Source organism: Haemorhous mexicanus, chromosome 30, assembly GCF_027477595.1.
Source record: "Haemorhous mexicanus isolate bHaeMex1 chromosome 30, bHaeMex1.pri, whole genome shotgun sequence".
Taxonomy (NCBI): Eukaryota; Metazoa; Chordata; class Aves; order Passeriformes; family Fringillidae; genus Haemorhous; species Haemorhous mexicanus.
Window position 1 is genome coordinate 3,998,717 of NC_082370.1, and position 14,722 is coordinate 4,013,438.

The 14,722-nt window shown below is 61.6% G+C and overlaps 2 protein-coding genes across 32 annotated transcripts; one reads left to right on the top strand and one right to left on the bottom strand.

Moving 5' to 3' along the window:
* Positions 1 to 1,958: 1,958 nt before the first annotated feature.
* LOC132339992 (PH and SEC7 domain-containing protein 4-like) lies at positions 1,959 to 9,378 on the top strand. 27 transcript variants are annotated; one of them, XR_009489778.1, is made up of 8 exons: positions 1,959 to 2,020; positions 4,819 to 4,956; positions 6,796 to 8,307; positions 8,408 to 8,687; positions 8,807 to 8,885; positions 8,966 to 9,005; positions 9,084 to 9,123; positions 9,164 to 9,272. XR_009489778.1 is itself a non-coding variant. In XM_059870653.1 (3 exons), the coding sequence occupies exons 1-3, from the start codon at positions 3,360 to 3,362 to the stop codon at positions 7,069 to 7,071; spliced, it is 516 nt and encodes a 171-aa protein (XP_059726636.1). In that variant the 5' UTR covers positions 3,345 to 3,359; the 3' UTR covers positions 7,072 to 7,695. The 27 variants fall into 27 exon arrangements, 2 of the variants coding, with proteins under 2 accessions (XP_059726636.1, XP_059726635.1); XR_009489773.1 differs by lacking the exons at positions 8,966 to 9,005; positions 9,084 to 9,123; positions 9,164 to 9,272 and adding exons at positions 9,006 to 9,044; positions 9,283 to 9,378 and having other exon boundaries at positions 8,408 to 8,835; positions 8,875 to 8,965; XR_009489779.1 differs by lacking the exon at positions 9,084 to 9,123 and having other exon boundaries at positions 9,204 to 9,275.
* On the bottom strand, positions 7,696 to 14,710 carry CIAO1 (cytosolic iron-sulfur assembly component 1). 5 transcript variants are annotated; one of them, XR_009489751.1, is made up of 9 exons: positions 14,493 to 14,710; positions 11,763 to 11,911; positions 11,429 to 11,540; positions 11,262 to 11,353; positions 10,874 to 11,066; positions 9,705 to 9,783; positions 9,283 to 9,580; positions 9,006 to 9,044; positions 7,696 to 8,726 (listed from the first exon to the last, which is right to left on the bottom strand). XR_009489751.1 is itself a non-coding variant. In XM_059870639.1 (7 exons), exons 1-7 carry the CDS (start codon positions 14,629 to 14,631, stop codon positions 9,337 to 9,339), a joined length of 1,008 nt encoding a protein of 335 aa, XP_059726622.1. In that variant the 5' UTR covers positions 14,632 to 14,709; the 3' UTR covers positions 9,079 to 9,336. The 5 variants fall into 5 exon arrangements, 1 of the variants encoding a protein (XP_059726622.1); XR_009489754.1 differs by lacking the exon at positions 7,696 to 8,726 and adding an exon at positions 8,841 to 8,965; XR_009489752.1 differs by lacking the exon at positions 9,006 to 9,044.
* Positions 14,711 to 14,722: the final 12 nt, after the last annotated feature.

Consider the following 14,722-nt stretch of genomic DNA (forward strand, 5'->3'; position numbering starts at 1 on the left):
TGGGATTGGGGTGGATTTAATGGGATTTCGTGGGAATTTGATGGGATTGGGGTGGATTTAATGGGATTTCGTGGAATTTGATGGGATTGGGGTGGATTTAATGGGATTTCATGGGAATTTGATGGGATTGGGGTGGATTTAATGGGATTTCATGGGAATTTGATGGGATTGGGGTGGATTTAATGGGATTTCGTGGGAATTTGATGGGATTGGGGTGGATTTAATGGGATTTCGTGGGAATTTGATGGGATTGGGGTGGATTTAATGGGATTTCGTGGGAATTTGATGGGATTGGGGTGGATTTAATGGGATTTTATTGGGAATATTTTAGGATTTAATAATTTTTGGGATTTTCTCACCCACAGCACCCTGGGGCCGGATTTGGGATGAATTAATGGGATTTGGGGTGGATTTATGGGATTTGGGGTGGATTTAATGGGATTTCGTGGGAATTTGATGGGATTGGGGTGGATTTAATGGGATTTCGTGGGAATTTGATGGGATTGGGGTGGATTTAAGGGAATTTGATGGGATTTGGGCTGGATTTCATGGGATTTTGTTGGGAACATTTGAGGATTTCACACTTTTTGGGGTTTCCCTGCAGCTCCCTGGGGCCGGCGGGGCTGGAAGCGTTTTAGGGCCGAGCTCCGGGGGCCCCTCCTGGTGCTGCAGAGGGACCCCCCCGAGGGCCCCGAGGAGGTTTTGGGTTGCCCCACGCCCTGGCCCAGCCCCACCCCAAATACACCAAACGCCCCCACGTGTTCCTGCTGCGCACCGGGGACCGCCGGGAGTTCCTCTGCCAGGCACAGTAAGGGCCAAAAAAAAAAAAAAAACCTAAAAACCCTAAAAAGGAGGAAATCCTAAAAAAAAATTATAAATATGGGAAGAATGGTGAAGTTGGGAAAAAATCCCATAAGGATAAATGGCTGGGAAAGGGTAAAAAAAGGCAAAATCCTAAAAAAAAAATCGCAATTCCTTAAAAAAAAAAAAACAATATGGAAAAAATCCCAAATTAAAAAAAAAATCACAAATAAGGAAAAAAATCCTGAAAGGATAAATGGCTTGGAAAGGTTAAAAAGTGACAAATGTGAAAAAAAATCCTAAATAAATCCTAAATGCTAAAAAAAAATTCCCAAATTAGGAAAAAGTCCTAAATCCAAAAAAAACCCCAAAAGGATAAATGGCTTGGAAAGGTTAAAAAAATCTAAATGCTAAAAAAATCCTATACAGGGAAAAAATCTGAAAGCCTAAAAAAAAAAGTCTCAAATCCTAAAAAAAAATTTGGGATTTTTTGGGGGTAATTTGGGGTAATTTTGGGAATAATTTGGGGTTTTTTTTTTATATTTTGGGGGGTATTTTGAAGGTTTTTTTGGGTTATTTTTTGAGTATTTTGGGGCATATATTTGGGATATTTTTGGGGTATATTTGGGGGGTTTTTTGATATTTTTGGGGTATGTTTTGGGGTATTTGGGGGATTTTAGGGGGTATTTAGAGGATATTTTTATGGTAATTTTTGGGGTATTTTTGGGGGGTTTTGGGGGTATTTTTGTGGGTATTTTTTGGGATCTTTGGGGTGAGTCAGGGTTATTGGGGTTTTTGCAATATTTGGGGGATTTTCTGGGTTATTTTTGGGGGGGATTTTTTGGATATTTGGGGTCTGTTTGGGGTCACTCAGAGCTATTCGGGGTTTTTTACACCATTTGGGGACGTTTGGGGGTTTTGCGACGTTCGGGACTTTTGGGCGGGGCTGACGTCATCGTGACGTCACCGATGACGTCACGGCGGCGTCCCAGGAGCCCCCTGGAGCTGAGCCAGTGGGTGTTTGGGATCAACGTGGCCGCTGCCCTCTCCTCGTCCCCCCCGTTCCCCGCGGCCGTCGGCTCCCGGCGCCGCTTCGTCCGACCCATCCTGCCCTCGGCGCCCAGCCGCTGCCTCCCCGGTGAGAAACACCCCAAAAATATCCTAAAAACCCCAAATCCCCAACCCCATCCTGCCCTCGGCGCCCAGCCGCTGCTCCCCGGTGAGAAACCCCACAAAACCACCCCAAAAATATCCTAAAAATCCCATAAAAATATCCTAAAAACCCCCCAAACCCCATTGAAATATCCCAAATCCCATAGGAACCCCACAAATCCCACAGAAACCCCAAATCCCCAGACCCATCCTGCCCTCGGCGCCCAGCCGCTGCTCCCCAATGAGACACACCCCAAAAAACCCCCAAAGGAACCCCAAAAATCCCATAAAAATATCCTAAAAACACCAAAAATCCCATAAAAATATCCCAAATCCCATAGGAACCCCACAAATCCCATAGAAACCCCAAATCCCCCAATGCCATCCTGCCCTCAGTGCCCAGCTGCTGCTCCTTGGTGAGAAACACCCCAAAAATATCCTAAAAACCCCAAAAATCCCATAAAAATATCCCAAATCCCACAGGAACCCCACAAATCCCACAGAAACCCCAAATCCCCCAATGCCATCCTGCCCTCGGCACCCAGCCGCTGTCCCCTGGTGAGAAACATCCCAAAACCACCCCAAAAATACCCTAAAAACCCAAATATCCCAAATCCCCTGACCCATCCTGTCCTCGGCACCCAGCCGCTGTCCCCGGTGAGAAACACCCCAAAAACACCCCAAAAATACCCCAAAAATCCCATAAAAATATCCTAAAAACCCCCAAAACCACCCCAAAAATACCCCAAAAATCCCATAAAAATATCCTAAAAACCCCCAAAACCCCATTGAAATATCCCAAATCCCACAGGAACCCCACAAATCCCACAGAAACCCCAAATCCCCCAATGCCATCCTGCCCTCGGCACCCAGCCGCTGCTCCCTGGTGAGAAACACCCCAAAAATATCCCAAAAATATCCTAAAAACCCCAAATCCCCAGACCCATCCTGCCCTCGGCGCCCAGACGCTGCTCCCTGGTGAGAAACACCCCAAAAACATCCCAAAAATATCCTAAAAACCCAAATATCCCAAATCCCCAGACCCATCCTGCCGTCGGTGCCCAGCCGCTGCTCCCCGGTGAGAAACCCCCCAAAAACACCCCAAAAATATCCTAAAAATCCCATAAAAATATCCTAAAAAGCCCCAAAACCCCATTGAAATATCCCAAATCCCACAGGAACCCCACAAATCCCACAGAAACCCCAAATCCCCAATGCCATCCTGCCCTTGGTGCCCAGCCGCTGTCCCCCGGTGAGAAACACCCCAAAAATATCCCAAAAATATCCTAAAAACCCCCAAAAATCCCATAGAAATATCCCAAATCCCATAGGAACCCCAAAAATCCCACAGAAACCCCAAATCCCCCAATGCCATCCTGCCCTGGGCGCCCAGCCGCTGCTCCCCAATGAGACACACCCCAAAAATATCCCAAAAATATCCTAAAAACCCCAAATATCCCAAATCCCTCAATCCCATCCTGCCCTCGGCACCCAGCCGCTGCTCCCCGGTGAGACACACCCCAAAAATATCCTAAAAACCCCAAAAATCCCATAAAAATATCCCAAATCCCACAGAGACCCCAAATCCCATAAAAACCCCGAACGCCCCAAAAACCCCAAAGTTGGGCTGGGCCACCTCCATGTCCCCAAATGTCCCTGATGTCCCCAAATGTCCCTGTGCCACCCCAATGTCCCCTGTGTCCCCAGGAGCAGTGCCAGCTGTGGCGCTGGCTGGGGACAGTGACCCTGATGTCCCCGATGTCCCAGTGCCACCCCCATGTCCCCAATGTCCCCGTGCCACCCCAATGTCCCCTGTGTCCCCAGGAGCAGCAGCAGTGCCAGCTGCGGTGCTGGTTGGGGACAGTGACCCCGATGTCCCCGATGTCCCTGTGCCACCCCCATGTCCCCAATGTCCCTGTGCCACCCCAATGTCCCTGTGCCACCCCCATGTCCCCTGTGTCCCCAGGAGCAGTGCCAGCTGCGGCACTGGCTGGGGACAGTGACCCCGATGTCCCCGATGTCCCTGTGCCACCCCCATGTCCCCAATGTCCCCGTGCCACCCCAATGTCCCCTGTGTCCCCAGGAGCAGTGCCAGCTGCGGTGCTGGTTGGGGACAGTGACCCCGATGTCCCCGATGTCCCTGTGCCACCCCCATGTCCCCAATGTCCCTGTGCCACCCCAATGTCCCCAATGTCCCCGTGCCACCCCCATGTCCCCTGTGTCCCCAGGAGCAGTGCCAGCTGCGGCGCTGGCTGGGGACAGTGACCCCGATGTCCCCGATGTCCCTGTGCCACCCCCATGTCCCCAATGTCCCCGTGCCACCCCAATGTCCCCTGTGTCCCCAGGAGCAGCAGCAGTGCCAGCTGCGGCGCTGGTCGGGGACAGTGACCCCGATGTCCCCGATGTCCCTGTGCCACCCCCATGTCCCCAGTGTCCCTGTGCCACCCCCATGTCCCCAATGTCCCCGTGCCACCCCCATGTCCCCTGTGTCCCCAGGAGCAGCAGCAGTGCCAGCTGCGGCGCTGGTCGGGGACAGTGACCCCGATGTCCCCGATGTCCCAGTGCCACCCCCATGTCCCCAATGTCCCCGTGCCACCCCAATGTCCCCTGTGTCCCCAGGAGCAGCAGCAGTGCCAGCTGCGGCACTGGTCGGGGACAGTGACCCCGATGTCCCCGATGTCCCTGGGCCACCCCCATGTCCCCAGTGTCCCCGTGCCACCCCAATGTCCCCTGTGTCCCCAGGAGCAGCAGCAGTGCCAGCTGCAGCGCTGGTCGGGGACAGTGACCCCGATGTCCCCGATGTCCCAGTGCCACCCCCATGTCCCCAATGTCCCCGTGCCACCCCAGTGTCCCCCGTGTCCCCAGGAGCAGCAGCAGTGCCAGCTGCGGTGCTGGTTGGGGACAGTGACGTGCCAGCTCCTGGAGCACCAGCGGCTCCTGCCCGAGGGACGGGGACGGGAGCAGGAGGAGCACCGGGCACACGGGGACTTCCTGCGCCAGGAGGTGACAATGGGGACATCGGGGTGGCACAGGGACATTGGGGTATTGAGGACATCGGGGTGGCACAGGGACATTGGGGATATCGAGGACATCGGGGTGGCACAGGGACATTGGGGGCAATGGGGACAGAGGGGACATTGGGGACACCAGACACACGGGGACTTCCTGCGCCAGGAGGTGACAATGGGGACATCGGGGTGGCACAGGGACATTGGGGATATCGAGGACATCGGGGTGGCACAGGGACATTGGGGACAATGGGGACAGAGGGGACATTGGGACACCGGGCACACGGGGACTTCCTGCGCCAGGAGGTGACAATGGGGACATCGGGGTGGCACAGGGACATTGGGGTATTGAGGACATCGGGGTGGCACAGGGACATTGGGGATATCGAGGACATCGGGGTGGCACAGGGACATTGGGGGCAATGGGGACAGAGGGGACATTGGGGACACCGGGCACACGGGGACTTCCTGCGCCAGGAGGTGACAATGGGGACATCGGGGTGGCACAGGGACACTGGGGATATCGAGGACATCGGAGTGGCACAGGGACATTGGGGGCAATGGGGACAGAGGGGACATTGGGGACACCGGACACACGGGGACTTCCTGTGGCTGGAGGTGACAATGGGGACATCGGGGTGGCACAGGGACACTGGGGATATCGAGGACATCGGGGTGGCACAGGGACATTGGGGACAATGGGGACAGAGGGGACATTGGGACACCGGGCACACGGGGACTTCCTGTGGCTGGAGGTGACAGTGGGGACATCGGGGTGGCACAGGGACATTGGGGACATTGAGGACATCGGGGTGGCACAGGGACATTGGGGATATCGAGGACATCGGGGTGGCACAGGGACACAGGGGATATCGAGGACATCAGGGTGGCACAGGGACATTGGGGATATCGAGGACATCGGGGTGGCACAGGGACATTGGGGGCAATGGGGACAGAGGGGACACTGGGGACACCGGACACACGGGGACTTCCTGTGGCTGGAGGTGACAATGGGGACATCGGGGTGGCACAGGGACATTGGGGGCAATGGGGACAGAGGGGACATTGGGGACACCGGACACACGGGGACTTCCTGTGGCTGGAGGTGACAATGGGGACATCGGGGTGGCACAGGGACACTGGGGATATCGAGGACATCAGGGTGGCACAGGGACATTGGGGGCAATGGGGACATCGGGGTGGCACAGGGACATTGGGGGCAATGGGGACATCGGGGTGGCACAGGGACATTGGGGATATCGAGGACATCGGGGTGCCACAGGGACATTGGGGGCAATGGGGACAGAGGGGACATTGGGGACACCGGACACACGGGGACTTCCTGTGGCTGGAGGTGACAATGGGGACATCGGGGTGGCACAGGGACATTGGGGATATCGAGGACATTGGGGACACAAGGGGGCATGGGGACATTGGGGACACCGGACACACGGGGACTTCCTGTGGCTGGAGGTGACAATGGGGACATCGGGGTGGCACAGGGACATTGGGGACATTGAAGACATCGGGGTGGCACAGGGACATTGGGGGCAATGGGGACAGAGGGGACATTGGGGACACCGGACACACGGGGACTTCCTGTGGCTGGAGGTGACAATGGGGATGTGGGGGACATTGGGGTGGCTCAGGGACATTGGGGACAGAAGGGACAATGGGGACACTGGGGACATTGAGGACAATGGGGACATTGGGGGTAATGGGGACAGTGGGGACACTAGATCGAGGACAATGGGGACAGTGGGGACAGGGTGACACAATGACCTGCTGCCACCTCGGTGCCACCTCGGTGACCCGTGTGTCCCTGTCCCCGCAGCGCCAGCGCTGCCTCACCTACGTGCAGGCGCTGGGGGCGTGGCTGCGCGGGGACAGCGGCGACAGCGCCACCCTCGGGGACAGCGAGGAGCTCGGGGACATCGAGGGTCCCCTTGGGGACAGCCCCGAGGGTCCCCATGGCCCCGCGCCGCTCACCAAGTGCCACTCGAGTCCCTCGCTGGCCCCGGAGCCACCCCCGGGCCGCGTGCGGCGCCACATCTCGGAGCGCAGGGCCACCCGTGTCATTGTCCCCAAACGCCACCGGGACCGGCTGTGACACCGTGGGAGTGTCACCACTGTCACTGGGACTGTCCCCAATGTCACCGCCACATCTCGGAGCGCAGGGCCACCCGTGTCATTGTCCCCAAGTTCCACCAGGACCGCCTGTGACAGACCTGGATTGTCCCTGGGATTGTCCCCAAGTGCCACCAGGACTGGCTGTGGGGACCCTGTGACAGGGACACCCCAAAGTGCCACCCCAGGACAGGGACACTCCCAATGTCCCCTCTGTGGGACAAGGGACACCCCAAAGTGCCACCCCCAGGACAGGGACACTCCCAGTGTCCCCACCCCAATGTCCCCAATGCTGTCCCCAATGTCCCCTCCCCCCCCGGTACGAGGCTTTTTTGGGGGATCCCCCCCGGGATTGGGAACAACTCAGGGAAATCCCAAAAACCCCAAACTTCCCAAAAACCCCCAAACTTCCCAAAAACCCCCCAAATTCCCAAAAACCCCCAAAATTCCCAGAAATCCTAAAATCCCAATCCCAAATTCCCATTCCCAAAAATCCCAAAAATTCCCCCCCAAAAAAATCCCATTCCCAGAGGAACTTTGGGGGGATTTTGGGGGAATTTGGGATTCCCTCGCTGCGGTTGTGCAATAAAGGTTCGGAATTCCAGAATTTTGGGGAAGGTTCTGGAGAACTTTGGGGGTTCTGGAGAACTTGACAAGGTTCTGGGGGACATTTGGGAAGGTTCTGGAGAACATTGGGTGGTCCCAGAGGTCCCCAAGGTGTCCTGGAGGTCCCCAAGGTGTCCCGGAGGTCCACGAGGTGTCCTGGAGGTCCCCAAGGTGTCCTGTGGGCCACAGGAAGCTTCTGGAGGTTGTGGGGAGGTTCTGGAGAACATGGGGTGCTCCTGGAGATCATGGGGAGGTTCTGGAGAACATGGGGTGATCCTGGAGATCCTGGGGAGGTTCTGGAGAACATGGGGTGCTCCTGGAGGCCACGGGAAGGTTCTGGAGAACATTGGGTGCTCCTGGAGATCATGGGAAGGTTCTGGAGAACATTGGGTGCTCCTGGAGATCATGGGAAGGTTCTGGAGAACATTGGGTGCTCCTGGAGATCATGGGAAGGTTCTGGAGAACATGGGGTGATCCTGGAGATCCTGGGGAGGTTCTGGAGAACATGGGGTGATCCTGGAGATCCTGGGGAGGTTCTGGAGAACATGGGGTGATCCTGGAGATCCTGGGAAGGTTCTGGAGAACATGGGGTGATCCTGGAGATCCTGGGGAGGTTCTGGAGAACAGTGGGTGATCCTGGAGGCCATGGGAGGGTCCCAGAGGTCCCCGAGGTGTCCTGTAGGCCACAGGAAGCTCCTGGAGATCATGGGAAGGTTCTGGAGAACACGGGCTGCTCCTGGAGATCCTGGGAAGGTTCTGGAGAACATGGGGCGATCCTGGAGATCCTGGGAAGGTTCTGGAGATCACTGGGTGCTCCTGGAGATCCTGGGGAGGTTCTAGAGAACACTGGGTGATCCTGGAGGCCATGGGAGTGTCCCAGAGGTCCCCGAGGTGTCCTGGAGGTCCCCGAGGTGTCCTGTGGGCCACAGGAAGCTTCTGGAGGTTGTGGGGAGGTTCTGGAGAACACGGGGTGCTCCTGGAGATCCTGGGGAGGTTCTGGAGAACACTGGGTGCTCCTGGAGGCCACGGGAGGTTCTGGAGAACAGTGGGTGATCCTGGAGATCCTGGGAAGGTTCTGGAGAACAGTGGGTGCTCCTGGAGATCCTGGGGAGGTTCTGGAGAACACGGGGTGATCCTGGAGGTCACGGGAGGTTCTGGAGAACACTGGGTGCTCCTGGAGATCCTGGGAAGGTTCTGGAGAACATGGGGTGATCCTGGAGATCCTGGGGAGGTTCTGGAGAACATGGGGTGATCCTGGAGATCCTGGGGAGGTTCTGGAGAACACTGGGTGCTCCTGGAGATCATGGGGAGGTTCTGGAGAACATGGGGTGATCCTGGAGGCCACGGGAGGTTCTGGAGAACACGGGGTGATCCTGGAGGTCACGGGAGGTTCTGGAGAACACTGGGTGCTCCTGGAGATCCTGGGAAGGTTCTGGAGAACATGGGGTGATCCTGGAGATCATGGGAAGGTTCTGGAGAACATGGGGTGATCCTGGAGATCCTGGGGAGGTTCTGGAGATCACTGGGTGATCCTGGAGATCCTGGGAAGGTTCTGGAGAACACTGGGTGATCCTGGAGGCCACGGGAGGTTCTGGAGGCCGCAGGAGGTTCCTGGGGGTCCCCTCGGTGTCCCCGGCGCGGCTCAGAGGCCGTCGGGGCGCTGGTACTGCCAGAAGGCGATGTCCCCGTCGTCCCCGCAGGAGGCCAGCAGCCCCGGCTCCCGCGGGTGCCAGGCCACCCCGTTGGCATCCTGGGCGTGTGCCCGCGGCACGTGGGCGGCCAGGCTGAACGTCACCGGCGAGCCCGGGGCCACCGGGGCCACCTCCTCGAACACCCGCACTGCGTCGTCACCGCACGCCGTGGCCACCGCGCCCGTCAGGTGGCACCTGGGCAGGGGACAGGGACAGGGGTCGGGTGGCACCACTGAGGTGGTGGCATCTGGAGGGGCATGGGGGTCATGGGGAGGGAACAGGGCCCCAGTGAGATGTCCCCGATGTCCCCAGTGCTCACCAGGCCACGTCGTAGATGCTGCGCCCGTGGTACCCGGACAGGGTGCAGACACACTGCCAGCTGTGCTCCGAGCCACCGCCTGGGGACACGGGGACACATTGGGGACATTGGGGTGTCCACCCCCGCAGGGTACGGTCATCGCTGCACCCTGTCCTTGTCCTCTGTCCTCATCCCCATCCCTGTCCTTGTCCCCATCCCAGTACCCCGTCCCCAACTCCTGATCCCTGTCATCATGTCCCCATGTCCCTGTCCCTCACCGTGTCCCTGGCTGCATTGTCACATGCGCAGGATGCAGTCATCGCTGCAGGACACGAGGTGCTGTCCCCTGTCCCCAAGGTCCCTGCTGTCCCCATGTCCCCAGCGTCCCCATGTCCGTCCCTTGGCGCGCTGCCACACGCGCAGGGTGCGGTCATTGCTGCAGGACACCAGTCCCTGTCTCTGTCCCTGCTGTCCCCATGTCCCCATGTCCCCAGTGTCCCCATGTCCGTGTCCCTTGGCGCGCTGCCACATGCGCAGGGTGCGGTCATTGCTGCAGGACACCAGTCCCTGTCTCTGTCCCTGCTGTCCCCATGTCCCTGTCCCCAGTGTCCCCATGTCCGTGTCCCTCACCGTGTCCCTCGGCGCGCTGCCACACGCGCAGGGTGCGGTCATCGCTGCAGGACACGAGATGCTGTCCCTTGTCCCCATGTCCCCAAGGTCCCTGCTGTCCCCATGTCCCCAGTGTCCCCATGTCCGTGTCCCTCACCATGTCCCTCGGCGCGCTGCCACACGCGCAGGGTGCGGTCATCGCTGCAGGACACGAGGTGCTGTCCCTTGTCCCCATGTCCCCAAGGTCCCTGCTGTCCCCATGTCCCCAGTGTCCCCATGTCCCCAGTGTCCCCATGTCCGTGTCCCTCACCATGTCCCTCGGCGCGCTGCCACACGCGCAGGGTGCGGTCATCGCTGCAGGACACGAGGCGCTGTCCCTTGTCCCCATGTCCCCAAGGTCCCTGCTGTCCCCATGTCCCCATGTCCCCATGTCCCTGTCCCTCACCGTGTCCCTCGGCGCGCTGCCACACGCGCAGGGTGCGGTCATCGCTGCAGGACACGAGGTGCTGTCCCCTGTCCCCACGTCCCCAAGGTCCCTGCTGTCCCCATGTCCCCAGTGTCCCCATGTCCGTGTCCCTCACCGTGTCCCTCGGCGCGCTGCCACACGCGCAGGGTGCGGTCATCGCTGCAGGACACGAGGCGCTGGCCGGAGCGCTCCCAGGCCACTGCCCACACGGTGGACGTGTGTCCCTCCAGGGTGGCACAGCACACCCAGTCGTCCTCGTCCTCGCGGTACAGACGCACCGTGTCATCGTAGCTGGCACTGGCCAGCAGCTGGGGACAGCAACGGGGACACCGTTGGGGACATTGGGGACAGAGGGGACATTGTCCTTGTGGGAGTTTGGGGTGTCCCAGGTGTGCTCCCAGGTATTCCAGGTGTGCCCAGGTCCCTCCAGGTGTCTCCAGGTGTCCTCAGGCCCTCCAGCCTCCCCCAGGTGTCCCTGTGTGTCCCCAGGTGTCCCCAGGTACCTCCTGGCTGGGGTGCCACACCACGTGTTTGACGTCCTGGCTGTGGGCGCTCAGCACGCTGACACACTCGAACTCCTGCTCCTCCTCGTCCACTGAGGGGACAGGGGACAGTGAGGGGACACAGGGGACAGTGAGGGGACACAGGGGTCACAGTGGTCAGTGCTCACCCTCCCAGACCCAGACGCTCTTGTCACGGCTGCAGGTGGCCAGCAGTGACCCCGAGGGTGCCCAGGCCACCGACTTCACCTCGTTCTCGTGCCCCTCCAGCGTGGCCACCACCTGTGGGGACAGGGCACCATGGCACGGGGGGGACACGGGGGTGGGGAAGGGTCTGGGGGACACAGGGGACAATGGGGACACGGGCGGGACACAAGTGGCAATGGGGGGACACGGGTGGGACACAGATGACACTGGGAAGGTGACAGAGATGACAATGGGGGGACACAGGTGACAGAGGTGACACAGGTGACACTGGGAGGTGACACGGGTGGCAGTGCCCACCTCGAAGCCGTGCTCGTGGCGCCTCCAGACGCACGTGGTGCCATCGAAGCTGGCCGAGGCCAGGAACTGCCCGCACGGCGACCACGCCACCCTGCGCACCGTGCGCTGGTGCCCATCCGCCAGCACCGCCCGGCACGCCCAGCCCGAGCCTGGCACCGGACCCGGCACGGTGAGGGGACACCGGGACAGTGAGGGGACACCGGGACAGTGAGGGGACACCGGGGACACCGGCACAGAGCCCTGCCAGCCCCGTGTCCGTCCCTGCCCCAGCACCGCCCAGCACACCCAGCCCGAGCCTGGCACCGGGACCCGGCACGGTGAGGGGACACCGGGACAGTGAGGGGACACCGGGACAGAGCCCTCTCAGCCCTGTCCAGCTCGGTGCCCCCACACCGTCCGGCCCCAGACCCGCACGGTTCGTTCCCGTTCCCGTTCCCCGCTCACCCTCACGGCCCCAGACCCGCACGGTGCGGTCCCGTTCCCGTTCCCCGCTCACCCTCACGGCCCCAGATCCGCACGGTGCGGTCCCGTTCCCGTTCCCCGCTCACCCTCACAGCCCCAGACCCGCACGGTGCGGTCCCGTTCCCGTTCCCCTCTCACCCTCACGGCTCCAGACCCGCACGGTGCGGTCCCGTTCCCGTTCCCCGCTCACCCTCACGGCCCCAGACCCGCACGGTGCGGTCCCGTTCCCGTTCCCGCTCACCCTCACGGCCCCAGACCCGCACGGTTCGGTCCCGTTCCCGTTCCCCGCTCACCCTCACGGCCCCAGACCCGCACGGTGCGGTCCCGTTCCCGGTTCCCTGCTCACCCTCACAGCCCCAGACCCGCACGGTGCGGTCCCGTTCCCGGTTCCCGCTCACCCTCACGGCCCCACATCCGCACGGTTCGGTCCCGTTCCCGGTTCCAGCTCACCCTCACGGCTCCAGACCCGCACGGTGCGGTCCCGTTCCCGGTTCCCGCTCACCCTCACGGCCCCAGACCCGCACGGTGCGGTCCCGTTCCCGGTTCCCGCTCACCCTCACGGCCCCACACCCGCACGGTTCGGTCCCGTTCCCGGTTCCCGCTCACCCTCACGGCCCCAGACCCGCACGGTTCGGTCCCGTTCCCCGCTCACCCTCACGGCCCCACACCCGCACGTTGCGGTCCCGTTCCCGGTTCCCGCTCACCCTCACGGCCCCACACCCGCACGGTTCGGTCCCGTTCCCGGTTCCCTGCTCACCCTCACGGCCCCAGACCCGCACGGTGCGGTCCCGTTCCCGTTCCCGCTCACCCTCACGGCCCCAGATCCGCACGGTTCGGTCCCGTTCCCGTTCCCCGCTCACCCTCACGGCCCCACACCCGCACGGTTCGGTCCCGTTCCCGGTTCCCTGCTCACCCTCACGGCCCCAGACCCGCACGGTGCGGTCCCGTTCCCGGTTCCCGCTCACCCTCACGGCCCCAGATCCGCACGGTGCGGTCCCGTTCCCGTTCCCGCTCACCCTCACGGCCCCACACCCGCACGGTTCGGTCCCGTTCCCGTTCCCCGCTCACCCTCACGGCCCCAGATCCGCACGGTTCGGTCCCGTTCCCGTTCCCCGCTCACCCTCACAGCCCCAGACCCGCACGGTGCGGTCCCGTTCCCGGTTCCCGCTCACCCTCACGGCCCCAGACCCGCACGGTGCGGTCCCGTTCCCGTTCCCCGCTCACCCTCACGGCCCCAGATCCGCACGGTTCGGTCCCGTTCCCGTTCCCCGCTCACCCTCACGGCCCCAGATCCGCACGGTTCGGTCCCGTTCCCGTTCCCGTTCCCCGCTCACCCTCACGGCCCCAGACCCGCACGGTGCGGTCCCGTTCCCGGTTCCCGCTCACCCTCACGGCCCCAGACCTGCACGGTGCGGTCCCGTTCCCGTTCCCCGCTCACCCTCACAGCCCCAGACCCGCACGGTTCGGTCCCGTTCCCGTTCCCCGCTCACCCTCACGGCCCCAGACCCGCACGGTTCGGTCCCGTTCCCGTTCCCGCTCACCCTCACGGCCCCAGATCCGCACGGTTCGGTCCCGTTCCCGTTCCCCGCTCACCCTCACGGCCCCAGATCCGCACGGTGCGGTCCCGTTCCCGGTTCCCGCTCACCCTCACGGCCCCACACCCGCACGGTGCGGTCCCGTTCCCGGTTCCCTGCTCACCCTCACGGCCCCACACCCGCACGGTGCGGTCCCGTTCCCGTTCCCGTTCCCCGCTCACCCTCACGGCCCCAGACCCGCACGGTTCGGTCCCGTTCCCGTTCCCGCTCACCCTCACGGCCCCAGACCCGCACGGTTCGGTCCCGTTCCCCGCTCACCCTCACAGCCCCAGACCCGCACGGTTCGGTCCCGTTCCCGGTTCCCGCTCACCCTCACGGCCCCAGACCCGCACGGTGCGGTCCCGTTCCCGTTCCCCGCTCACCCTCACGGCCCCAGACCCGCACGGTGCGGTCCCGTTCCCGTTCTCCGCTCACCCTCACGGCCCCAGGTCCGCACGGTGCGGTCCCGTTCCCGTTCTCCGCTCACCCTCACAGCCCCAGACCCGCACGGTTCGGTCCCGTTCCCGGTTCCCGCTCACCCTCACGGCCCCAGATCCGCACGGTGCGGTCCCGTTCCCGTTCCCGCTCACCCTCACGGCCCCAGACCCGCACGGTTCGGTCCCGTTCCCGTTCCCCGCTCACCCTCACGGCCCCAGATCCGCACGGTGCGGTCCCGTTCCCGTTCCCCGCTCACCCTCACGGCCCCAGATCCGCACGGTGCGGTCCCCGCCGCAGGACGCCAGCAGGGCCCCGCTGGGGCTCCAGGCCAGGGCCCAGCAGCGGGACTCGGGGTGCGCCGACACCCGGCACAGCAGCGACAGAGCCTCGGGCATGGCGGCACCGGCACCGGCAGCGCCGCCGGAACGACACCGGGACCGGAACCGGAACCGACACCGGAACCGGAGCGGCGCCGGAAGCGGAACA